Source organism: Hyperolius riggenbachi, chromosome 2 (assembly GCF_040937935.1).
Source record: "Hyperolius riggenbachi isolate aHypRig1 chromosome 2, aHypRig1.pri, whole genome shotgun sequence".
NCBI classification, from domain to species: domain Eukaryota; kingdom Metazoa; phylum Chordata; class Amphibia; order Anura; family Hyperoliidae; genus Hyperolius; species Hyperolius riggenbachi.
The window spans coordinates 163,521,421-163,545,913 of NC_090647.1; the positions used below are offsets into that span (position 1 = coordinate 163,521,421).

The following is a 24,493-nucleotide window of genomic DNA, read 5'->3' on the forward strand; positions in this document are numbered from 1 at the left end:
CAGGGATTGGGCATGGCTGGATTAAAGCACACGTGGAGGAGTGAGGTCGAAAAGAAAATGGCAGGGTATTGACATTAGGAAGACTCCACCAGAGCTTAGTATGTCCTTAGTGATTGCGGAGGATTGCTTTAATGTTTCTGTGAAGTCCAGATTCAGATAACCGTACATCATACATAACTAAATAGTTCCGCTATATTTCAGTAAACTTTAATGCTCCACTGTAAACACATCCCCATTTGTCAGTATTATTTTTGAGGAGAAGCAATAGATTTAGTACAAGTCAGGGAAGAAAGTTACCAGCTCTTTTATAGCCTGTTTTTCTTTTCTTTAGTGAACTGATAATAAGAAGACATACATACCCGGTATCCTTCCAAGTCTCTCATCTGTATCTGTAATAACGAGAGATCTCTGAGAATCTGCAAATTGTCCTTGTCCAGTTTAAGTGCATTTCGATAACACTTAATTGCTTCATCATACTTCTTGTCAGATCTCTGAAGTAGACCGTACACATGCCAACCTGTGTAATACTGAGGAAAACAAACGCATTGCAATGCACTTACTCTCAGGTTGTGGGTGATCTAAAGCAGTGGTTCTCAGACTGTGGTACAGTAACTACTGGTGAGTTGCCAGCATGTGTCTGGTGGCCCTTAATGAAGTTTGAGAAGACAACCAGGAATTTTGGATAGCTAGCTCAAACCTCTAAACCCTCAAAATATCTATATTATTTTTAAAAAGTGATATGAAGAGGTTGTATAGACCAGGGCTGTGGAGTCGGAGTCGTGGAGTCAGAGTCGTGCAATTTTGGGTGCCTGGAGTCGAAGTCGGGAAAAAATGCACCGACTCCTAATGAATTTGTAACTGTAATTAAAATAGAAAATTTGATAAAATGTTCTATTTCTCAGATAATAGTCATTAAAAATAATGTATATATACAGTAATAGCTGTGCTTAGTCCACAAAAATGAAATAAACCAATCAAAATTAGTTACTTGTTCTGCTTCAATAAAGCAGTCCCCGTATTTTTTAAGGTCAGATATACATATCTGATTGTGACTGTATATATGATGTGTACACAGGAATCTCTTATATATACTAAATAACATCTATGCTGTAAGAATAAAGCCTGATGTGTAGCTGTGTCACTAATAGAGATGGTCAACGAGATGGAAATAATTCTGCATTGATGCTGATTTATGCAAATGTATGCACCCCCTTTGCTGATGAAATCAAATAATTTGATACGTTGTTAAAATTTGGTTTGGTGACTACAAATTAAAGGGTACCTGAGACGGATGAAAAGAAAAGTGTTATACATACCTGGGGCTTCTTCCAACCCCCTTCAGGCTAATCAGTCCCTCGCTGTCCTCCACCACCCGGATCTTCTGCTATGAGTCCCGGTAATTCAGCCAGTCAGCGCTGTCCGGCCGCATGCCGCTCCCACAGCCAGGAACATTCTGCACCTGCGCAATAGTGCTGCACAGGTGTAGTATGCTCCTGGCGGCGGAGTGTGTGCATGCGCACTACGCCCGACTGGCTCAAGTACCTGGATTCATAGCAGAAGATCCAGGTGGTGGAGGAGGACAACGAGGGACTGATTATCCTGTAGGCGGCTGGAGGAAGCCCCAAGTATGTATAAAACTTCATCTTCATTTCATCTGTCTCAGGTTTACTTTGTTACACAGTAGTACTATACTCTACATATGCACTCCCCACAGAGCTGCAGGGAATCCACTGAGAATGCTGTGCACATTGCATACAGAGGTGTTGTCTGTTTACAATCTCCTCATTCCCCTGCAGAGTACCTGCACATCATTCTTACATGTACCCACACTTACATTGCCTAGGGCCTGATAGATGTTCTTTGTTCCGGTTTGTACCTTTTACAAGTACTCTTACCAAGGACTAGTTTTAGTCTAAAGGTAATAAATATAGTAGTCTACATATCCTTCTCACTTCAGTTGATTTGTAAAATTCCTAAGCGTTGGCAGTTAAGAGACGAATTTCATGTTACATACTTTTAATCAACAAAATTGTAATATGCAAATTAGAGGAGTCGGAGTCGAAGTCGGTGGAATCCTAAACTGAGGAGTCGGAGGATTTTTGGACAGACTCCACAGCCCTGGTATAGACTGGCTATACTGTCAACTTCTGTAGTGTTTTTACATTTGGCTCCACCGATCATCATGCCCACATTCCACTGCGTGGCACTGCCCTTTTTGTGCCTTCGCACACCACAGGACTAACCAGAGAGGGTGCATAAAAAAACGGTCGTTGTCCTAGCTATGCCTCTGTGAATGAGGACTGTGAGCTGTGCTTGCAGTGTGCCAAGAGCGACGGGGAAGCACGCCTGGCTGGGCATGCTCAACGAAGCGCAACTTGGCCAGGCTTTCGGGCAGATTTGCTGGTGACAGGAGCCACCTGGGGAGATGGTGAGGGACGAGCGGCCTCAAGAGGGCTTAAGGAAGCTCCAGGTAAGTATAGTACCTGAGACACTACTCGTCTCATGTACACTTTATATGTTATTATGCTGTTGCTTTTCTTTTAGAGGAAGTTCTGAGTTTAGGTCTGCTTCAAGATCTCTGCAAGGATGAGCACATCTCTCTTTGTTTGAATGTAAATCATCAGCAGTGCTGGTGTTGTATATAAAATTCAATATAAACAAGCTATCAGCATTCCCTACTCCTTCAACATGATGAGTGGCTTAACTGACCAATATAGAAGCTCAAGTAACCAGAGTTACTATTGTTGCTTTATATTGGAATTGGGCAATGGCATATTCACACTGTATGTTTTAAGAAGCCATTGTTGTGCCTTACAGTATTTTAGTGGAGGGCTTTTCTTCTCTTTAATTTCTCTTCTCTCCTTGTCTATTAAAAGCTAACAAAATGCTAGATGACATTTTTCATTAGGAGTAGTAACAGCCTCCCATGACAAATACGACTAGATACTGTTGCTGTAAAAATACAATCGCAAAGGATACAGACATGACTCTTCACATCATTACGCAGTCCTTTCCGCACAAACTCATAAGCTTCTTCTTTTTTCCCCAAGCAATTTAAAGTCAGTCCTTTCATAGCTAAGGTTTCTGAAACAAACAAAAAGGACTTTAAGTCAAACATCAGATCGTTATGTAAAATACTTTCAGTATTTTCACTTTTCTATACAATATCCACTTACTTTAAGAGCATTTTCATGAACTTGCCCACTGAGATGAACACTTAGCAAGAGTTTGGCGCATTAAAGGAAACACCAGGCGTTAAAAAAAAAAAATCTACTTACCGGCAGCCTGCGCAGAATGCTCCTGGCTACGGGAGCACGACTGCGAGCAGTGCGGCAGCGCGCAGAAGCGGCTGACCTCGCCAGGTTGCCGGCTGCTACGGAGACCCAGAGACAACAGCTGGGATAGGAGCTGCGGCAAGAGACACATAGGCTGCCAGGAGCAGGAGGAAGCCACAGGTAAGAAGATCTGTTTTTTTTTTCTTTCTTTTTTTTTTTTTTTTAAGCACCTGATGTTTCCTTTAAAGGGGTTCTCTGGTATTTCTAAAAGAGATTAAACTGACACTTACCTGGGGCTTCTATCGGCCCCCTGCAGCTGTAATGTCCCGCGCTGTCCTGCTACGATGCTCCGTTCCCCGCTGCCGGTAACCTGCTAATTATTCGTCTAACTAGACGAATAGAACTGCGGCAGTACGGCCACACGAATGCTCGCTCCGGCGTGCATCATCGGGAGCTTACTGCGCAGGCGCAGTATGAAGTTTTCTTGTTAGAAAAAAACGTTGTTTTTGCTAATTATTCGTCTAGACGAATAATTAGTAGGTTACTGGCGGCGTGGAACAGAGCATCGGAGGAGGACGGCGCGGGACATTACAGCTGCAGGGGGCCGATAGAAGCCCCAGGTAAGTGTCAGTTTTATTTTTCTTAGAAATACCAGATAACCCCTTTAAAAGGGAACCTAAACTGAGAAGGATATGGATTTTTCTTTTTAAAATAGTACCAGTTACCTGACTCTCCTGCTGATTCTGTGTCTTTAATACTTTTAGCCACAGCCCCTGAAAAAGCATGCAGATCAGTTGCACGGACTGAAGTCAGACTGGATTAGCTGCATGCTTGTTTCAGGTGTGTGATTCTGCCCAGAGGCGTAGCAATAGGAGTTGCAGAGGTTGCGAACGCATCAGGGCCCTTGGGACAGAGGGGCCCTCCCTTACCTACAGTATTACTCTCTGTTGGTACTGTGCTCATAATAATAACTTCTATAGATACTTTAAATAGTGATAATCATTAACAAACTGTTTCCCATCCCCTTCTTCCACCTCTGACACTGTAGTTGGCATTGGCAGGTTTTGGTGCGTCGTATCAATTGTTATGTATAGAGTGCTTGGAGGGCCCCAATGTAAAACTTGCTCAGGGCCCATAGCTCCTTAGCTATGCCACTGATTCTGCCACTACTGCAGCCTAAGAGATCAGCAGGATGCCAGGCAAATGGTATTGTTTAAAAGGAAACTTCCATATCCCTCTAAGTTTAGGTTCCCTTTAAGCTTCCTTAGTACCTCAAGACTAGGTTCATACTGGGGTGTTGTGTGCCCCGTAAAAGCAGGATTTTATGCAATGCAAAGGAGTGGGAAAGTTGCACCGTGCATTATGTGTGCGTTGCGATTCATACATTGAAGCAAATAGTCAATGAAAAATATGCTTCACTGCAATGTAAACATGCACGTTGTCTTATACCTCATAGCCTGACTTGCGTTATGCAAACATATTCCACCACACAGTTAATGCGCCAATCTGAAAATACCATTACAATATAATATACTGTATTTTCCTGTGTATAAGACTACTTTTTAACCCATGAAAATCCTCTGAAAAGTTGGGGGTCGTCTTATACGCCGGGTGTCATTGATGCTGGGTGATACGCCCTGTCCCGTTACCGCCTCTCAGATCTCCCTGCTGAGGGAGCGCAATCTATTCTTCCATACCGCTCTGATAAACAGGTAGACAAGGAGAGCAGACCAGTCTACTTAAGGAGAGTTGACCAATGCAACAAGTCAATTGACTATATACTGTTATATACTGGGTAACACATACAGTACAGCACCAGTATCTGTTCATACACAGCAACAGTACATGATTTTTTAATTTTTATTTGGTGTGCGTTGGACGAGGAGTAGTCTTATACGGCGAGTATATCCCAAACTCTATATTTTAACTCTAAAAGTTGGGGGTCATCTTATACACCCAGTCGTCTTATACGCCGGAATATACGGTAATCGGAATGTGTTTAAATTATTGGTGCAACAGACTGCAATGCCCCAGTGGGAACTTAGCCTTAAAAGGAACCCAAGGTGAGTGACATATGGGGGCGGACATATTTTTTAAACAATGCCAGTTGCCTGGCAGTCCTGCTGATCGTTCTGGTAAGTAGTGTCTGAATCACACATCTGAAACAAGCATGCAGATAATCTTGGCAGGTTTTTACAGAAAGACCTGATCTGTATGCTTTTTTCAGAATCTATGGCTGGAGGCAGAGGATCAGCAGGACAGCCAGGCAATTACCAGTCTTTAAATGGAAGTAAATATGTCAGCCTGCATACGTTTCTCACCTTGGGTTACTTTTAATGTTTGTTTATAGACATATTTTAGGATTGCGTTAACCTCATCTCATCCCAAGTTTTACTTCAATTAAAAACCCAGGAGAACCGAGCTTGAATCATTTTGAACCAAATTATGTGCATTAATTAACACATATGATAAATGACACCTACATTATCTAATTTGGTACAGCAGAATGATTTGTAAGTTTTTCACCTGGGTCATATCAGACCATAGTAAAGGTCGATCGGACTCACCTCCTTTTTTTGTCCCTTAGGGGACATGCTGCCTGATGTGTCCGATCGCTGTGGCAGTAGCATTTTATTTTTTTTTGCAGCCTGTATCAGGCTGTTTCTCCTTCCCTCCCCTTCCCTCCGTGCACTGTATTTGAACAGGACGGTGATACGTCCTGTTCCGCCTCTCATAGGCATCAGCCTATGAGAGGACGGCGATCCCCGGCCAATCAGAGGCCGGGGATCGACGATCTCGTACAGCGATGCCGGAGACCGCAGCGCTGTACGGATGTAAACAAAGGGGATTTCTTTCCCCTTTCGTTTACAAACAGCCTGCTAGCCGCGATCGGCGGCTAGCAGGCTAATCGCTCCGCGAACAGACAGGGAACGATCGCGCATGCGCGTGGCCGTTCCCTGGGAAACTGCAGCTCCAGGACTTGACGCCAATTAACGTTAGACGGTCCTGGGGCTGCTGCCGCGTTCATGCCCATTGGTGTGACGCAGTCGTTAGGTAGTTAAATACTTCATACATGTACTGATATAATGCAATGATAAAACACATCTAGGAATACAAGTTGTAGAATGGTATTTGTATTATTGAATGCTTTACTCACAGACACCACCCTTAATATGATGTAATCTTACCTCCATGTTCAGCAAATTTGGGGTTGGATAAGATCATCTTGCAAAACTTAAGTCCATTTTTATACTGCTTTTGTTCATAGCATTTCTGGGAGGAAAAAAATATGCAATTTTATAGATACCATGCATCTAAGTAATCATTTCAGAAAATGATTAACGATAACATCTGCTGGGTCTCACGTCACTGTATGTAGTTACATTACTAACTAGGCTGTAACAATGCACATTTCCATTAAGCTCATTCTTACTTAGTCCCAATACATTCCCCTGTGGGAATCTTTTTTTGGGTGTCATACCGGAGTCAGTTTGGCACTGTCCATTATACACGTTGCATCTATGCACAGGTATTTTCCATAATTTGCATCTTTCTAATCATGAATCACGCTCTTTACCAAGTCCGGATGTTGTGGACTTGCAGTACTGTTGGTTCTCCTTTTGGTACTGAGCACTTTCTATTACTTTTCATAGGTTGTCTACCATATTAGCACTTGCATCTTTGATCTCTTGATTATTCTCATGGTAATTACCTTGCAGGTTCTCATCTCTGTTACAGTAAAGGTTAATCTCTCCATGCATCTAGTGTGACAACACTCATTTATTATTGTTGTTTTCTTGCAGCAGGGAGTGATTTATTATTGATTATTTATTGTTTTTGTTAGATAGGGAACCCTTTATAGGCCCTTATTTATTTCTACCCCACACCACCACTTATTTGTTTAAATGTTTTATAGACTGATGGATTAATTAAAATTTGATTTTGGTTTCTAACTTACCTGGTTTGGTGCGGTACTTCTAGACCTACTGTTTGGCTGCTTTGTTTATATACTAACCATACCAGCCCACATGGTACATGATATGATGGGGGGGGGGGGGAGCTATGTAATAGAGGGGCAACAAAGCCTCCTCATTTCCAACAGAGCCCTAGTCCACACCACGGACAAGGAGATCTTCCCAAGAAGGGTCACTTTTGACCCTCTACCTATTTAGTGTTAAGAACAGAGTGATGAACTTTATTAGGGAATTAAAAAAACAACAACACACTTCTGTATTCTTTTGTTTTTCACATCTTTATTCTCCTTTAAATCTTGACTGAATTCATCACCTGATGTTCAACACTGCATGTCCGGCTCTAAAGGGTTTGTCACTTTGTGCTGACCCTCTAGACCAGCTGTGACAGCAACCACTGCTCTCCTAATTCTAAGAATCTTCATAGCTCCTACCAGGGCTCACCATTGGTCATTATGATTCTCACTGGTCCACCTTGTGGACCAATGGGGAGGCTTGGCAGGAGCTATACAGATGGATTTACCAGGGCTCCAGCATTGGAAGAAAGAGAGGAGAACAGCAGTGGTGGTCCCAGCTGGTCCGGTTCAGAGTGACAGTCCCAGGAGAGCCTGGCATGAAGCGGCGGACATCAGGTGAGTGGTGGTGAGCTTTATAGCTCTAGTTAAGGACATTGGGTGACGGCGCCAGTTGCACACATCTTCTGGGAAAGAAGAACAGCAGTGCCGTGGTGCTCAAGGTCAGCACTACAGCACAAAACCTAGCTTCTCATTGTCAAGCGCATAAGAGCATCGCTCAGGCGAATAGTGACTATTTGCCTGAGTTATGCTCTTTACGCTTGAACATCGCTCACGTTGTGATGTTTGTAGAAAGTGGTGCTACTAGTCTGCAGCTTCTCTTTTTTCAGAAAAAGGATATATCATTAGCCTACAGGGTTAAAACTAGTGAAAAGTATACTTCAAAGTGAGATATTTTCAGTATGCAGTCGGGTTCTGGGGAATTAGAAAAAAAAATAAATCTATGAATTAACCTAACTTGTGGTGTACTGTGCACTGGCTTAACAACATTCTGCCCAGCTAGTGGGGAGGCAGCCACTGCATCAAGTCACATCTGAATGCAGCAGCACTCAGTTCTGACATTATGTGTTTTTGTTGCTGCTGGGTAACAGCTCCTTGTGCCTAATGTCTCCATTTGGCTGCATTTAATAGCAGGCGGAAGGTGGCTGGTAAACAGGGTGCCAAACTACAGAAGAAGTGTGCAATTCAGCCTCCTGTGTAAAAAGAAGCCTTAATTTGGTCCAATGCATGGATGTGAATGCATGGATTGTGGAATCATTGCAGCACATTGCTATGTGGTTAAAGCTTGCGGCTGTATTTACAGTGGAACATTGCATTGTAATGCGATGTTAAAGTCACAATGCAGCATTACAACGTAACGCAAAGAAAAGGTGTTAATGCAGATTAAGGCTGCGTTAAAGAGAACCCGAGGCGGGGTTCTAACAACTAAATCCCCATACAGAGGCTGGCTCTGCCTATAGAGCCCAGCCTCTGTTGCTAATCAGATCCCTCGAAATCCCCCCTGCGCTCTGCCAGATCCCATAAATTACAGCCGCGCTATGCGGCTGTGTTTACCTTCCTAACGTCAGTCTCGGCGCTCCCCCTGCCTCCTGCAGACTTCCGTCCCCGCCCGCGTCCCTTCCCTCCAATCAGCGGGGAGGGAAGGGACGCGGGCGGGACCGGAGCGATGCAGGAGGCGGGCGGAGCGCCGAGACTGACGTTAGGAAGGTAAACATAGCCGCTGCTGCGGAGAGTATCATCGGGAAACCTCTTCCCCCTCTAGATCTCTTTTACAAAACCAGGCTGCGTAACAGGGCAATGAAAATTGTGAGTGACCACTCACACCCTGGTCACAGTTTTTTCAGGCGACTCAAACTAGGTCGGAGGTTCCAGTCCATCCCTGCAAAAACCAGTAGGCGCATGAACACCTTTTTCCCTACTGCCATTAGACTCTTGAACTCTGCCTGTTCTACTGCCAGCCAGCCTCTGTATGGGGATTTAGTTGTTAGAACCCCGCCTCGGGTTCTCTTTAGCATCGCATACAGTAGGTACAGCAAAGCATAAATGCAATGAAAGGTATGCTTTCCTTTACCCGGTAAGTTAGGTGATTGACATGGAAAATGAGCCAAAATACAGACAAAACACTTTGCAAAACCAAAACTGAGAAGAAATTATTTATGTTAATGTTGCCTCTATTTAGCAGTGCTGGCATCCAAACTCACTACCCTCAAGTCTTCCAGGTTTGAATATCAGTGCACTATCTGCAGAAAGTCTGCATGGATTTCCTCCTACATACCAAAAACCTTCATGTTAGATGGTGTCAACGTTGGGGCACTAGTTATCTTAGGTGACCCAATGGAAAACCTCATAGGGAAAGCCCACTAACCTGATTGGATGGAAGCACCCTCTGGTTTCGGATAGGTTGTGGTAAATTACAACACTTCAAGTTGTAGCGGGTGCTGTGATCGAAGAACTGTTCCCAATGATTTTTTTGGCTGGGTCACCTAAAGCAAACTAGCTTTACATTGGCCCTAGACTTTGGTAGATAAATTACAGGCTACATTACAATGAGACTAAGTTGCTAATACTTATTGCTGTGAACTGTTCCACGTACTATACAAAGCAATAAGGAAAATGGGTGCTAGTCTAGTTTAGGGGAGCCAGCAGGAAACCTCATATGGAATTTCGCTAACAGCACCCTTCAGAACTGCTAGGTTTCAGATAGGTTGTTGTAGACTACGCCCACACTATCAGGCCAATAACAACGCTTCGTGCTGCAGAAAACTGTTTCCTATGAGTGATCTTGCTGGGTCCCCTAAACTAGACTAATGCTGGAAAAGGTGTCATCAGTACTCTATAAATAATTAACAATACAAAAATTAAGAACCATAAGTTGAAAAGTGAATTTAATTTAGAGAACAAAGTAAACTTTTTGGAATAAAAGAGAAAGAAAATAATATGAAAGCAAGTACATTTAGGGGCAGAAATGACCAGAGACACATTTTTTGAGGTCTAGGACTACCCCTACTTGGAACTCTGAGACAGCACTGGACTAGACTGTGTGCAGCTCCCTAAGAAGTGTCAGGGAGGTGACAGCTCGCACTGACTCATTATAGAGTGTCTGCTCTGCGGCACAGGAAGTACTCAGCTCACCAAGATCCTCTTGAAGAGGTTGTTCTCCTTGGGTGGAAGTGTGACACCCGGCATGATTGCTCCTGGATTTGCCCGCCCCTCGCGGGGGTCCCGAAAAAGAAGCCACCTTTCCCGGAGGCCGCACAGCTAGCTGGGGGTCTACGCATGCGCACGATGCTTGTGTGTACGCACTTTGATGACGCAATATTCCCTCACTTCTATCTAATTGCGAACAGGTCACGCTGACAAAGCGACAGAGACTCAGGGAATAACTAGTTTCAACGTGATATGTTGTGCTGTAAATTATTCCACTGACGCAGTGTTCTGTTTTCTACAGTATCGCTGTGTTGTGGCTTGGTACAGTTCGGCTTCCGTACAGAGGTCGCCTGTACTTGTCTTTGGGCATGCTGGGAGTTGTGGTGTAGCTTCCACCGGCTTTCAGGTGAGTGCAGTGTATGATGTGTGTGAGGTTAGGCTACTGGGTGAGTGCAGTGTGTAACAGGGTGAGGAGAGGACAGGACAGTCTGCTGAGTGACACTGACAGGTGTGAGGAGAGGACAGGTGAGTGCATTGTGTGACAGTGGAGAGGACAGGTGAGTGCATTGTGTGACAGAGGAGAGGACAGGTGAGTGCATTGTGTGACAGTGGAGAGGACAGGTGAGTGCATTGTGTGACAGTGGAGAGGGCAGGTGAGTGCATTGTGTGACAGTGGAGAGGGCAGGTGAGTGCATTGTGTGACAGAGGAGAGGACAGGTGAGTGCATTGTGTGACAGAGGAGAGGACAGGTGAGTGCATTGTGTGACAGAGGAGAGGACAGGTGAGTGCATTGTGTGACAGAGGAGAGGACAGGTGAGTGCATTGTGTGACAGAGGAGAGGACAGGTGAGTGCATTGTGTGACAGAGGAGAGGACAGGTGAGTGCATTGTGTGACAGAGGAGAGGACAGGTGAGTGCATTGTGTGACAGAGGAGAGGACAGGTGAGTGCATTGTGTGACAGAGGAGAGGACAGGTGAGTGCATTGTGTGACAGTGGAGAGGGCAGGTGAGTGCATTGTGTGACAGTGGAGAGGGCAGGTGAGTGCATTGTGTGACAGTGGAGAGGACAGGTGAGTGCATTGTGTGACAGTGGAGAGGACAGGTGAGTGCATTGTGTGACAGTGGAGAGGACAGGTGAGTGCATTGTGTGACAGTGGAGAGGACAGGTGAGTGCATTGTGTGACAGTGGAGAGGACAGGTGAGTGCATTGTGTGACAGTGGAGAGGACAGGTGAGTGCATTGTGTGACAGTGGAGAGGGCAGGTGAGTGCATTGTGTGACAGAGGAGAGGACAGGTGAGTGCATTGTGTGACAGAGGAGAGGACAGGTGAGTGCATTGTGTGACAGGAGAGGACAGGTGAGTGCATTGTGTGACAGAGGAGAGGACAGGTGAGTGCATTGTGTGACAGAGGAGAGGACAGGTAAATGCATTGTGTGACAGAGGAGAGGACAGGTGAGTGCATTGTGTGACAGAGGAGAGGACAGGTGAGTGCATTGTGTGACAGAGGAGAGGAAAGGTGAGTGCATTGTGTGACAGAGGAGAGAACAGCTGAGTGCAATGTGTGACAGAGAAGAGGACAGGTGAGTGCAATGTGTGACAGAGAAGAGGACAGGTGAGTGCAATGTGTGACAGAGAAGAGGACAGGTGAGTGCAATGTGTGACAGAGAAGAGGACAGGTGAGTGCAATGTGTGACAGAGAAGAGGACAGGTGAGTGCAATGTGTGACAGAGAAGAGGACAGGTGAGTGCAATGTGTGACAGAGAAGAGGACAGGTGAGTGCAATGTGTGACAGAGAAGAGGACAGGTGAGTGCAATGTGTGACAGAGAAGAGGACAGGTGAGAGAAGAGGACAGGAGAGTGCATTGTGTGACAAAGGAGAGGACAGGTGAGTGCATTGTGTGACAAAGGAGAGGACTGGTGAGTGCAGTGTGCAACAGCGGAGAGGACTGGTGAGTGCAGTGTGCAACAGCGGAGAGGACTGGTGAGTGCAGTGTGCAACAGCGGAGAGGACAGGTGAGTGCATTGTGTGACAGAGGAGAAGACAGGTGAGTGCAATACAGGCAGTGTGTAACAGGGTGAGGAGAGGACAGGACAGTCTGCTGAGTGACACTGACAGGTGTGAGGAGAGGACAGGTGAGTGCATTGTGTGACAGTGGAGAGGACAGGTGAGTGCATTGTGTGACAGTGGAGAGGACAGGTGAGTGCATTGTGTGACAGTGGAGAGGACAGGTGAGTGCATTGTGTGACAGTGGAGAGGACAGGTGAGTGCATTGTGTGACAGAGGACAGGGCAGGTGAGTGCATTGTGTGACAGAGGAGAGGACAGGTGAGTGCATTGTGTGACAGAGGAGAGGACAGGTGAGTGCATTGTGTGACAGAGGAGAGGACAGGTGAGTGCATTGTGTGACAGAGGAGAGGACAGGTGAGTGCATTGTGTGACAGAGGAGAGGACAGGTGAGTGCATTGTGTGACAGAGGAGAAGAGGACAGGTGAGTGCAATGTGTGACAGAGGAGGACAGGTGAGTGCAATGTGTGACAGAGAAGAGGACAGGTGAGAGCATTGTGTGACAAAGGAGAGGACAGGTGAGTGCATTGTGTGACAAAGGAGAGGACTGGTGAGTGCAGTGTGCAACAGCGGAGAGGACTGGTGAGTGCAGTGTGCAACAGCGGAGAGGACTGGTGAGTGCTGTGTGCAACAGCGGAGAGGACTGGTGAGTGCAGTGTGCAACAGCGGAGAGGACAGGTGAGTGCATTGTGTGACAGAGGAGAAGACAGGTGAGTGCAATACAGGCACAGTACGGTCCAGGTGATATGGGCGCGTTCGCACGCATGCGCAGAGGACACCGACCCATTGGGAGTTGGCGATACTTTATAGGCTGCCAGCAGGCCACGGGAGAAGACCAGAGCTGCTGCAAGGGACACACGTGACTTCTAGGGGCTGGAAGAAGCTCCAGGTAAATAAAGCTGGATGTTATTAATCACCTTGAAAATATCCTTTAAGGTGGCCACACAGCATACAATTTTCTATATTTCTTTTCAATCTGAGAATTCCAATCATTTTTTCTGATTAATTGTAACATTTAAAAAATCTGTCCGATGTATCACACACACATTCACGGTTTACCCAATTAGCAGCACGGTTGCAGCGCTGGTCCACACTTCAAATCTGGGGACCACGGGCTCCGTGCTACTGTGCATGAGTGGGCTGGCTCGTGAGACTACATCGTCTGTCTAATAAGATTATATCTGGTGAGTGCAGTGTGCAACAGCGGAGAGGACAGGTGAGTGCATTGTGTGACAGAGGAGAAGACAGGTGAGTGCAATACAGGCAGTGTGTAACAGGGTGAGGAGAGGACAGGACAGTCTGCTGAGTGACACTGACAGGTGTGAGGAGAGGACAGGTGAGTGCATTGTGTGACAGTGGAGAGGGCAGGTGAGTGCATTGTGTGACAGTGGAGAGGACAGGTGAGTGCATTGTGTGACAGTGGAGAGGGCAGGTGAGTGCATTGTGTGACAGAGGAGAGGACAGGTGAGTGCATTGTGTGACAGAGGAGAGGACAGGTGAGTGCATTGTGTGACAGAGGAGAGGACAGGTGAGTGCATTGTGTGACAGAGGAGAGGACAGGTGAGTGCATTGTGTGACAGAGGAGAGGACAGGTGAGTGCATTGTGTGACAGAGGAGAGGACAGGTGAGTGCATTGTGTGACAGAGGAGAGGACAGGTGAGTGCATTGTGTGACAGAGGAGAGGACAGGTGAGTGCATTGTGTGACAGAGGAGAGGACAGGTGAGTGCATTGTGTGACAGAGGAGAGGACAGGTGAGTGCATTGTGTGACAGAGGAGAGGACAGGTGAGTGCATTGTGTGACAGTGGAGAGGGCAGGTGAGTGCATTGTGTGACAGTGGAGAGGGCAGGTGAGTGCATTGTGTGACAGTGGAGAGGGCAGGTGAGTGCATTGTGTGACAGTGGAGAGGACAGGTGAGTGCATTGTGTGACAGTGGAGAGGACAGGTGAGTGCATTGTGTGACAGTGGAGAGGACAGGTGAGTGCATTGTGTGACAGTGGAGAGGGCAGGTGAGTGCATTGTGTGACAGAGGAGAGGACAGGTGAGTGCATTGTATGACAGAGGAGAGGACAGGTGAGTGCATTGTGTGACAGGAGAGGACAGGTGAGTGCATTGTGTGACAGAGGAGAGGACAGGTGAGTGTATTGTGTGACAGAGGAGAGGACAGGTGAGTGTATTGTGTGACAGAGGAGAGGACAGGTGAGTGCATTGTGTGACAGAGGAGAGGACAGGTGAGTGCATTGTGTGACAGAGGAGAGGACAGGTGAGTGCATTGTGTGACAGAGGAGAGGAAAGGTGAGTGCATTGTGTGACAGAGGAGAGAACAGCTGAGTGCAATGTGTGACAGAGAAGAGGACAGGTGAGTGCAATGTGTGACAGAGAAGAGGACAGGTGAGTGCAATGTGTGACAGAGAAGAGGACAGGTGAGTGCAATGTGTGACAGAGAAGAGGACAGGTGAGTGCAATGTGTGACAGAGAAGAGGACAGGTGAGTGCAATGTGTGACAGAGAAGAGGACAGGTGAGTGCAATGTGTGACAGAGAAGAGGACAGGTGAGTGCAATGTGTGACAGAGAAGAGGACAGGTGAGAGAAGAGGACAGGAGAGTGCATTGTGTGACAAAGGAGAGGACAGGTGAGTGCATTGTGTGACAAAGGAGAGGACTGGTGAGTGCAGTGTGCAACAGCGGAGAGGACAGGTGAGTGCATTGTGTGACAGAGGAGAAGACAGGTGAGTGCAATACAGGCAGTGTGTAACAGGGTGAGGAGAGGACAGGACAGTCTGCTGAGTGACACTGACAGGTGTGAGGAGAGGACAGGTGAGTGCATTGTGTGACAGTGGAGAGGACAGGTGAGTGCATTGTGTGACAGTGGAGAGGACAGGTGAGTGCATTGTGTGACAGTGGAGAGGACAGGTGAGTGCATTGTGTGACAGTGGAGAGGACAGGTGAGTGCATTGTGTGACAGAGGACAGGGCAGGTGAGTGCATTGTGTGACAGAGGAGAGGGCAGGTGAGTGCATTGTGTGACAGAGGAGAGGGCAGGTGAGTGCATTGTGTGACAGAGGAGAGGACAGGTGAGTGCATTGTGTGACAGAGGAGAGGACAGGTGAGTGCATTGTGTGACAGAGGAGAGGACAGGTGAGTGCATTGTGTGACAGAGGAGAGGACAGGTGAGTGCATTGTGTGACAGAGGAGAGGACAGGTGAGTGCATTGTGTGACAGAGGAGAGGACAGGTGAGTGCATTGTGTGACAGAGGAGAAGAGGACAGGTGAGTGCAATGTGTGACAGAGGAGGACAGGTGAGTGCAATGTGTGACAGAGAAGAGGACAGGTGAGAGCATTGTGTGACAAAGGAGAGGACAGGTGAGTGCATTGTGTGACAAAGGAGAGGACTGGTGAGTGCAGTGTGCAACAGCGGAGAGGACTGGTGAGTGCAGTGTGCAACAGCGGAGAGGACTGGTGAGTGCTGTGTGCAACAGCGGAGAGGACTGGTGAGTGCAGTGTGCAACAGCGGAGAGGACAGGTGAGTGCATTGTGTGACAGAGGAGAAGACAGGTGAGTGCAATACAGGCACAGTACGGTCCAGGTGATATGGGCGCGTTCGCACGCATGCGCAGAGGACACCGACCCATTGGGAGTTGGCGATACTTTATAGGCTGCCAGCAGGCCACGGGAGAAGACCAGAGCTGCTGCAAGGGACACACGTGACTTCTAGGGGCTGGAAGAAGCTCCAGGTAAATAAAGCTGGATGTTATTAATCACCTTGAAAATATCCTTTAAGGTGGCCACACAGCATACAATTTTCTATATTTCTTTTCAATCTGAGAATTCCAATCATTTTTTCTGATTAATTGTAACATTTAAAAAATCTGTCCGATGTATCACACACACATTCACGGTTTACCCAATTAGCAGCACGGTTGCAGCGCTGGTCCACACTTCAAATCTGGGGACCACGGGCTCCGTGCTACTGTGCATGAGTGGGCTGGCTCGTGAGACTACATCGTCTGTCTAATAAGATTATATCAGCTGGGTTCTGGTGCATAGCTCCACTCCTTGCAGAAAATGGCCATTGCCTTTTCTTTATTATATATAGAAAAGGCAAAGACTTTCTTCATTGTGGAAGGGCTACATGCTGAAACTCGGCTGATATGGGGCTGTGGTGAATCTTATTATAAAGACAACTTTCCGACCTATTCATGTTGGCAATGACAGGCTGGAATAGCTAACAGGTTAGAGCAGGGGTCAACAAACTTTTTCGGTCAAGGGCCGGGTCAACATACTTCAGACTGCTGGGGGGCCGGAACATACATAAAATGATGTTGAAAAATATTACATTGAATCTAGGTATTGATTTCCCCCAATCATCTCAGCAGCAGCCATTCAGTCACGTAACGCCTGAAGAACGTCTTTGTGCACCAGACAGTGAAGCATACCCAGGTGACAACCTGCCAACCAGTTGGACAGCAGTGTCATCTGATGCAGAATTGGAAGCCAGCGAATGACTGCTCATTGGCTTCTACAGTATGTGGATGGGTGGTGCCAGCACTGCTATTCTATATACGGGCCATCAATATTTAAAGGTGCAGTGGGCCACATCTATGTTATACACTTTGTGTTTGGGGGCCAGTGAAAAATACTTGGGGGGCTGTAGTTTGAGGACTACTGGGCTAGAGTGTCAGCTTCCTGGCAAGAAGCTTTGTTTTGTTCCCAAAAGCAGATACTAGTCCTAATATAGCTTTAAAATTTCTAGGCAGTAATGAAATCCCTTTTATGTTACATACTTTCAATCAACAAGGTTGTTATATGTAAATTATAAGTCGGTGGAATCATAAACTTGGGAGTCGGATGATCTTTGTACCGACACCATAGTTCCGTTAGAACAGATGAGCGTAATATGAGGAGAGGCATGTGAGTGCAGTTTGTGATAGGTGAGTGCAGTTTGTGATAGGTGAGTGCAGTGCGTGACAGGTGTGAGGAGAGAACAGGTGAGTGCAGTGCGTGACAGGTGTGAGGAGAGAACAGGTGAGTGCAGTGCGTGACAGGTGTGAGGAGAGAACAGGTGAGTGCAGTGCGTGACAGGTGTGAGGAGAGAACAGGTGAGTGCAGTGCGTGACAGGTGTGAGGAGAGAACAGGTGAGTGCAGTGCGTGACAGGTGTGAGGAGAGAACAGGTGAGTGCAGTGCGTGACAGATGTGAGGAGAGAACAGGTGAGTGCAATGCGTGACAGGTGTGAGGAGAGAACAGGTGAATGCAGTGTGTGAGGGGTGAGTGCAGTGTGTGACAGGTGTGAGGAGAAAACAGGTGAGTGCAGTGTATGACAGGTTTGAGGACAGGATAGGTGAGTGTAGTGCATAGGCAAACGCAGGGGGGGATTACAGCTGCCCAGAATCCCCCCTCAGACCAGGTCTGGGGACAGGCACAAGTTGAGATACCAGAATATCTGCAGGCATCCTGCAGCTCACAGCACTGCCCCCTTTCTTTTCCTGCTACAGTTGACTTTGGATGTAGCAGCAGTGTGTGTACAGAGCATGGAGCAGCCCTGGGGAACTTTAACAGTGTCATGTATGAGCACATCCCTGTGCCCTGCTGTGTGAATGCTTCACTTTCCCCTTCATTAGCAATGTCGGCTGTCCTCATTATTAGCTGTATCCAAACTGCTACTGATTGATCCCGTTGCATTATGTGTACCAAGCATGATGCCCTACCATATTGTACTGTATTGTGTGGGGCTGAGGGAGACCTTTCAGGTATCCCCCTATTGAAAATCCTGGGTTTGCCCCTGTATTGTGTGTCAAAGGTAAGGTGAGAAGAGGACAGGCTGCCAGGGGAATGAAGTGTGTGATAGCTCTGAGTGGAGGACAGACAGCCACATGAGTGGAGGGTTCAATTTATTTCAAAAAAGCTTTATAGGCAGGGCCAAATACATTTAGCATTGCCAAAGCAAAATGGAGTAAAAGGATTAATGCATGGAAAGGGGTGGTTGTGAGATTATATGGCTGTATAGGGAGTAGAATAAATGGTATACAATCCATGGGGTATATTCCTCTCAGTTGGTGGCAAGCAGCAGGGATGCTCACAAATTCGAATTCGAATTCGGATGAAATTCTAATAGGGTTATTCGAATTTCATCCTGCTAATTGCAGAACCTGTGCGAGTGGGCGAGAGGGGGTTAATCATACCCATCAGCCGTCTGCTTCGCTCGTCCCTCGGCGCCTTCCACGATGCGTTCCAATCCGGTGTCATGTGATTACAAACACTTCCTCCTTCTGGGTTGAAGGAGGAAGTGTATAGTCACGTGACGCCAGATTGGAACGCAGCGTAGGAGGCGCCGAGGGATGAGCAAAGCAGACGGCTGATGGGTAAGATCAACCCTCCCCCCTCGCCCACTCGCACAGGTGCTGCAATTAGCAGGATGAAATTTGCATAACCCTATTCGAATTTCATTTGAATTTGTGAGCATCCCTGGCAGGCAGTGACATATCGGGCAGCTATTTGCACCATTGTTTCCTCTTCCCCCAGTAGGATGTAGAGTTTCCTCTCCATCTGTGGAGGTGAAATCTGGGATGTGAGTGGAGAGTCTCCCGAAGTGGGCAGTCCTCATAGGTGCATATTTGCTGCAGTGTAGCAGGAAGTGGGCCTCATCCTCCAGGGCCCCGTGCTCACCCTGCCTGCACAGTCTCTCCTCATGGTTCTCTCCAGCAGGTACATAGATGGCAATCTAATCAACCTTTTCTCACATGACCCAGGACAAAAGTGTTACTAAATTTGGACTTTTTTTTTTTTGTAAAAATAAATGTTTTAACTACAGATAAGTTCCCTAGCAGCTGTATGATGCAAATGTGTTTATGACTTTGAATTTCTTTTGGCAGTGATCTGAGATGACACAATGAATTGGCTGTCAGGTTTTGCACTGTGTAGAAGCTGTGCGCATGGTTTTCATCGTCTACCACTTAACCAGCACTCTCGCAAAATATGTACATTTTATTTTGTAAAACCTGCACTTGGATTACAGTTAGAAAATAAAAATCCAGTTGTCGGTCTGAATGGATGTCAGCCAAGAAGACACTGCTCTTATGGCCTCGCTGCTTTTTGGCATAATGTGACTTTGCAGAATTACCTGCAGTCCTTAATCAAGGAACATGACGAGCTGGGGAAAATGTTAAGCCGTACCTTAAAAGAGGAGGAGCGCAAATCTCTCAATTTGCGGCACACTGAACTGTCTTCTGTTTGTTCTCTGCTACGTGAATTACAAAAAGCAGAAAATGATCTCAAAGAGCTAGAAGCCATGACTGCTGGTAGGTAAGAGTTTAAACAAAGTTCAGATAAAGCATTGTTAAAATGTTAGCGGAAATGATCATTCATAATTCGTGTTCAGTGTCAGGTATAACTCAAGTAAATAGCAGTTGGGGAGGGCTGAGGAATGTCTTTGCTGATTGCTTTTGTTCTAGCATGCTGTAGATAGCTTCCTATTTCTCTACCCTCTCCCTCTCTGTAACTAATAATTATTATACCTTTGCTAGGATATCGATCTCATCACCATCACTAGTCCTGTTAGGGCAAAGCTATAAAAATGGTGCCTGCTAAAAATAGCACTGGAGGCTCCCGCAAGTAGAATATTGGTAAAATTACTGCTATTCTACTACTTAATTCCTATAGTAAAATATGAGTAATATTTACTGATAATTTACTATGACCTAACCCTACTCTCACACAGAGCCCTCCCTCTACCTATGCTGCCTAACCCAAAATACTTCTCCCTTCTACCCCAGGTACCTAACCTTAATCACTCCCCCTGATGCTTAACTGCCCCCCCACCCACACACTGCCTAACCTTAACCAACACCCCCTGGTGCGTAAACTTACCCCCATGCCTAACCTTAACTCCTCCCCGATGCCTGTCCTTAACTCAGTAAACTACCACGCTGCTGCCGCAGACGGCAATAGTAAAAGCCTCCAGTAGCGGCAATGAACGATAATTAAGGTGCCCGCTATTTATCTAGCGCCATAATTATTCATCATTGCCGCTTATTGCGGTTTTTATTATTGCCATCTATGGCAGCACCATTTTTAGCATCATTCCTCATGCGCCATTTTTACTTAATCCTCCTGTTGGGTACCAGTTAAGACTTCAAAAGATGTCCAAAGATTATATTATTTTACTTTTCAGCATATCCAATTGCAATACTGGGAAGATGTCCATGTTTTCAGATCTGATGTGATCTATACAGGTTGGTTAGCAGCGTCACAATCTCAATCCATATTAATAAAAGTGGCCACTATTTAATGCTGGGAATACACGGCTCATTTTTTAGCTGATAAGATGGTTCGATAGATAATTTCCACCATGTCCGATCTCCCTTTCGACTCTTTGGCCGCTCGTTTTCTGATAGAAATGAATGGAGGAAGATAAGAGAATCGACCGCAGAATCGAGCGGCAAAAATGATTGAGAGCAGAAACGCATGGCAGAAACGAACCGTGTATTAACAGCATAAGCATCACGCAAGCCAATCGGTGATCGGTTCATAAGACAAGGACATGGATTTAGATTTTACAATCCTTTTTAAATCGTTCAGAGATTCTGTTCAATACACACTCCTCAGATCTGTGCAGAGATATGACCTAATATTGAGAGGTTCGAGGTGGCAGGCAGACTAGTGATTGTCGTGAGGTATAAATTGATTGTTTACTTATTCTAATAGTGTTTGCCTAGCTCTAATTCTCACAGGTTTTTGAGTAAAGTTGTCATCACTGCACCAGGTATTCCTTTTGGTAGGTCTTCTTAGATGATGTAAATACTTTGTAATGTCTGAGCCATACATTAAGTGGATTTCTCTTTAGATCTAAAAACAAGAGAAGATGAGTCATTGCTGAGCCTTGCATTGGAAGAAAAGGATGCTATGAATCACAGTATCAGCCACTTGCATAAAAAGGTGACTTGCCCAAGTGCTGTATAACGCATAATGTTCATAAACTTCAAATACATAAGCCTGAACGAGGCCATTAATAGATATAGCAGTAAGATTATTACAGTTCACAGTGATGGGATGCTAGAAAGAATGATTTCTTAGTTTCATTCCTGTTTGATTTCAGGTGTTAAATCTTCTTGTGCCTCAAGAAAAGTATGACATGAATGATGCAATACTGGAGGTGATGTCTGGCAGAACTACTGGTGGTTAGTTTTATATATAAAGCCATTCAATAGCTCTAAAGTGTTTTTGATGTGTGTGTATGTGATCATTTTATCCTATGTAATAAAAGCTAAGTGTCCCTGCGTCATCCTGTCCCTGTGTCTGTGTGTTTGCGCTACTGCGCATGTGCCGCACGGACAGGAGGTCGGGGCCAGGGAGCCAGGCGGATAGGGTGCGCCACGTGGTGGCGGTGAGAGACACCTAGAGCTTGTTTTGAAACGGGATTAGGTCTACTAGTATCATATAATCTGATCAAGCTGGGTAAGGGGAATTGATCACATTCACAGTGATGAAAACCTGACAGCAGTCCTTTATTTTCCTGTACCTATTCTTCATCTTTTCTTGAGCACTTAAAGCGGACCTGAACTCTTGCACAGGACAGAAGGAAAACCTAGAGAAATACATCCTGTATGCATTTAGAGAGTTTAGCCGGTCTAATCTCCCCTCATCTGTGACTAATCACTACTGTAATCTGATCTTTGCCATGGCAGAGAGCTAATTGGTAAACACAGGATGTTAACAATATATCTGCTTCCATTAAAGCAGGAAGTAGACAAACTGCTGATTTATTGCAGGCTTTGTATCAGCTCTAACAAAGAAATGTATTTCTTTGAAGGTTATTATGCTGTTGCTTATCTTTTAGAGCAACGAGGAAGTTCTGAGTTCAGGTCCTCTTCAATGATGGCTCAGATGAGTTTTGATGTTTTGGGGTCTTTTCATATCTTTATGAATGTGCAACACGCTGCTGTGCATATTATACCCTAATGTCACACATTTATACAGGAAAATGTATTATTTACTAGTTTCGGAGTTGTTGACTTGTCTCTATCACGACTGTCCTTTTTCAGGTGATATATGCCAACAATTTACTAGAGAGATTTTTGATATGTACCAGAACTATGCACAATACAAGTCTTGGACATTTGAGGTCATGAATTACACACCAGCTGAATATGGTAAAGTATTTTACTGTATTCTATTCAGTGTTTTATATGTCTTGTAAAAGGAGCTAAGTCATGCTAACGTTTGCCTATTAATCAATGGAATTTACAATGTACTGTAACAAGACTAGTTTAACCACTTAAGGACCAGGCTCGTTTTGGATGATCTGTGCTGCGTGGGCTCTCCAGCCCGCAGCACAGATCAGGATTGCTGCAAAGCAATCAGACTCCCCCCCCCCCCCCCCCTCCCTCCCTTTTTTTCCCCCCCACTAGGGGGATGTCCTGCTGGGGGGGTCTGATCGCCACCGCTCTGTGTGGCTATTCCCCCCCCCCCTCCCTCTCCTTCCCTCCCTCTCCCGGTCACAGTGGGCGGCACAGGACGGCGATCCGTCCTGTACCGCCTCTGGTAGGCTGCAGCCTATCAGATGGTGGCGATCCCCGGCTAATCAGAGGCCAGGGATTGCCGTTCTCCTCCGTATGTTGTAAATACAGGGGATTTCTTCCCCGCATGTTTACATTTCGCCTGCGATCCACGATCGGAGGCTCGCAGGCTGTTCACAGAGACACCCTCCGTGAACTGACATGGAACGGCCGCTCAAACACCACCACTTCGACCTGCCGACGCCTATCGGCATTAGGAGGTCGTTAAGTGGTTAAAGGACAACTGTAGCAAGAGGAATAAGGAGGCTGATATATTTATTTCCTTTTAAAGTGAATGTTTACCCATTTAAAAATAAAAAAGTCAGATACTCACCTAAGGAGAGGGAAGGCTCGGTCCTAATGAGCCTTCCCTCTCCTCTCCCGGTGCCTGGTCCCGCGCAGGATCCCCCGTAGCAGTATTCGACCAGTTCGGTCAAATACTGCCACTTCCTCTGCCGAAGGGATGTTTCGGGAGCACTCGGGCTCCCGAGGACGGGGCCGCTCCATAGTACGCATGCGCGAGCGCCCTCTATGATGCACTCAGGCGTACTTAGTATGGAGCTGCCCGTCTTCGGAAGCCCGAGTGCTCCCGAAGACCTCCGAAGTCCCTGCGGCGACGGACTCGAACAGGGGAGCCAGCGCAGCACCGAGGGTACCAGGAGAGGAGAGGGAAGGCTCATTAGGACCGAGCCTTCCCTCTTCTTAGGTGAGTAACTGACTTTTTTATTTGTAAATTGGTACCCATTGGCTTTAAGCAATACCAGTTGCCTGGCATCGTGCTGATCCTCTGCCTCTGCTACCTTTAGCCATAGACCCTGAACAAGCATGCAGAAGATTAGGTGTTTCTGACATTGTTGTCAGATTCTACAAGATTAGCCACATGCTTGTTTACTACTGCAGCCAAATAGGTCTGCAGGATACCAGGCAACTGGTATTGTTTAAAAAGGAAATAAATATGGCAACCTCCATATACCTCTCACTTCAGTTGTTCTTTATAGTTGAATTTCACATTCCAATCAGTAGCTGATAACTCCTTTCCCACCAGAAATCATTACCTTTTCTCAAATAGATCATCAGAGAGGTCTGTATGGCTGATATTGTGGTAAAACCCTTCCCACAGTGTGAAGTCATGACCATGGTCCTGACAGTTTGCTGTCTGTGAACCTCTCTGCATTTTGGGAGATAATGGTCTCCAACTGCAAAGCAAGTAATTTCTCCCTCTGTGCATAGAACTCTCACTAAAGAACATTCCATACAGATCACCTGGCAGAACTAAAGATGTCGCCACCTGTGATAAATTTCAGAATGTAAATCAGGGAGAGGAACGACTTAACAATGGGCAAACACTGACTAAATAATCTATAAATGAACATTGTAAAAAATAAACAGTGTTATTCATTAGGTTATTTTCAC

The 24,493-nt window shown here is 46.1% G+C and overlaps 2 protein-coding genes and 1 long non-coding RNA gene across 4 annotated transcripts in view; 1 reads left to right on the forward strand and 2 right to left on the reverse strand.

Annotated features, from left to right (window-relative positions):
* The window catches only part of NAA16 (N-alpha-acetyltransferase 16, NatA auxiliary subunit), a 67,123-nt gene extending 56,363 nt beyond the window's left edge, over positions 1 to 10,760 (reverse strand). Inside the window, exons 1-4 of the mRNA XM_068267803.1 lie at positions 10,453 to 10,760; positions 6,464 to 6,548; positions 2,980 to 3,084; positions 360 to 517 (exon numbers count right to left, since the gene is read on the reverse strand). Of these exons, the coding sequence (XP_068123904.1) occupies positions 360 to 517; positions 2,980 to 3,084; positions 6,464 to 6,548; positions 10,453 to 10,506 (402 nt within the window). The 5' untranslated portion in view covers positions 10,507 to 10,760. The remainder of the gene's footprint in view (positions 1 to 359; positions 518 to 2,979; positions 3,085 to 6,463; positions 6,549 to 10,452) is intronic.
* Positions 10,489 to 24,493, forward strand: part of MTRF1 (mitochondrial translation release factor 1) — a 29,283-nt gene continuing 15,278 nt past the window's right edge. Inside the window, exons 1-5 of one of the 2 annotated variants that reach the window (XM_068267804.1) lie at positions 10,489 to 10,873; positions 19,400 to 19,825; positions 21,370 to 21,461; positions 21,622 to 21,703; positions 22,568 to 22,675. In XM_068267804.1, coding sequence (XP_068123905.1) covers positions 19,417 to 19,825; positions 21,370 to 21,461; positions 21,622 to 21,703; positions 22,568 to 22,675 — 691 coding nt within the window. In that variant the 5' untranslated portion in view covers positions 10,489 to 10,873; positions 19,400 to 19,416. Of the gene's footprint in view, positions 10,874 to 19,399; positions 19,830 to 21,369; positions 21,462 to 21,621; positions 21,704 to 22,567; positions 22,676 to 24,493 lie in introns of those variants that run through there. The other variant, XM_068267805.1, reaches the window with a different exon arrangement.
* LOC137545967 (uncharacterized) overlaps positions 21,029 to 24,493 on the reverse strand; it is a 28,041-nt gene continuing 24,576 nt past the window's right edge. Inside the window, exon 3 of the long non-coding RNA XR_011026138.1 lies at positions 21,029 to 21,371. This is a non-coding gene — a long non-coding RNA (uncharacterized lncRNA). The remainder of the gene's footprint in view (positions 21,372 to 24,493) is intronic.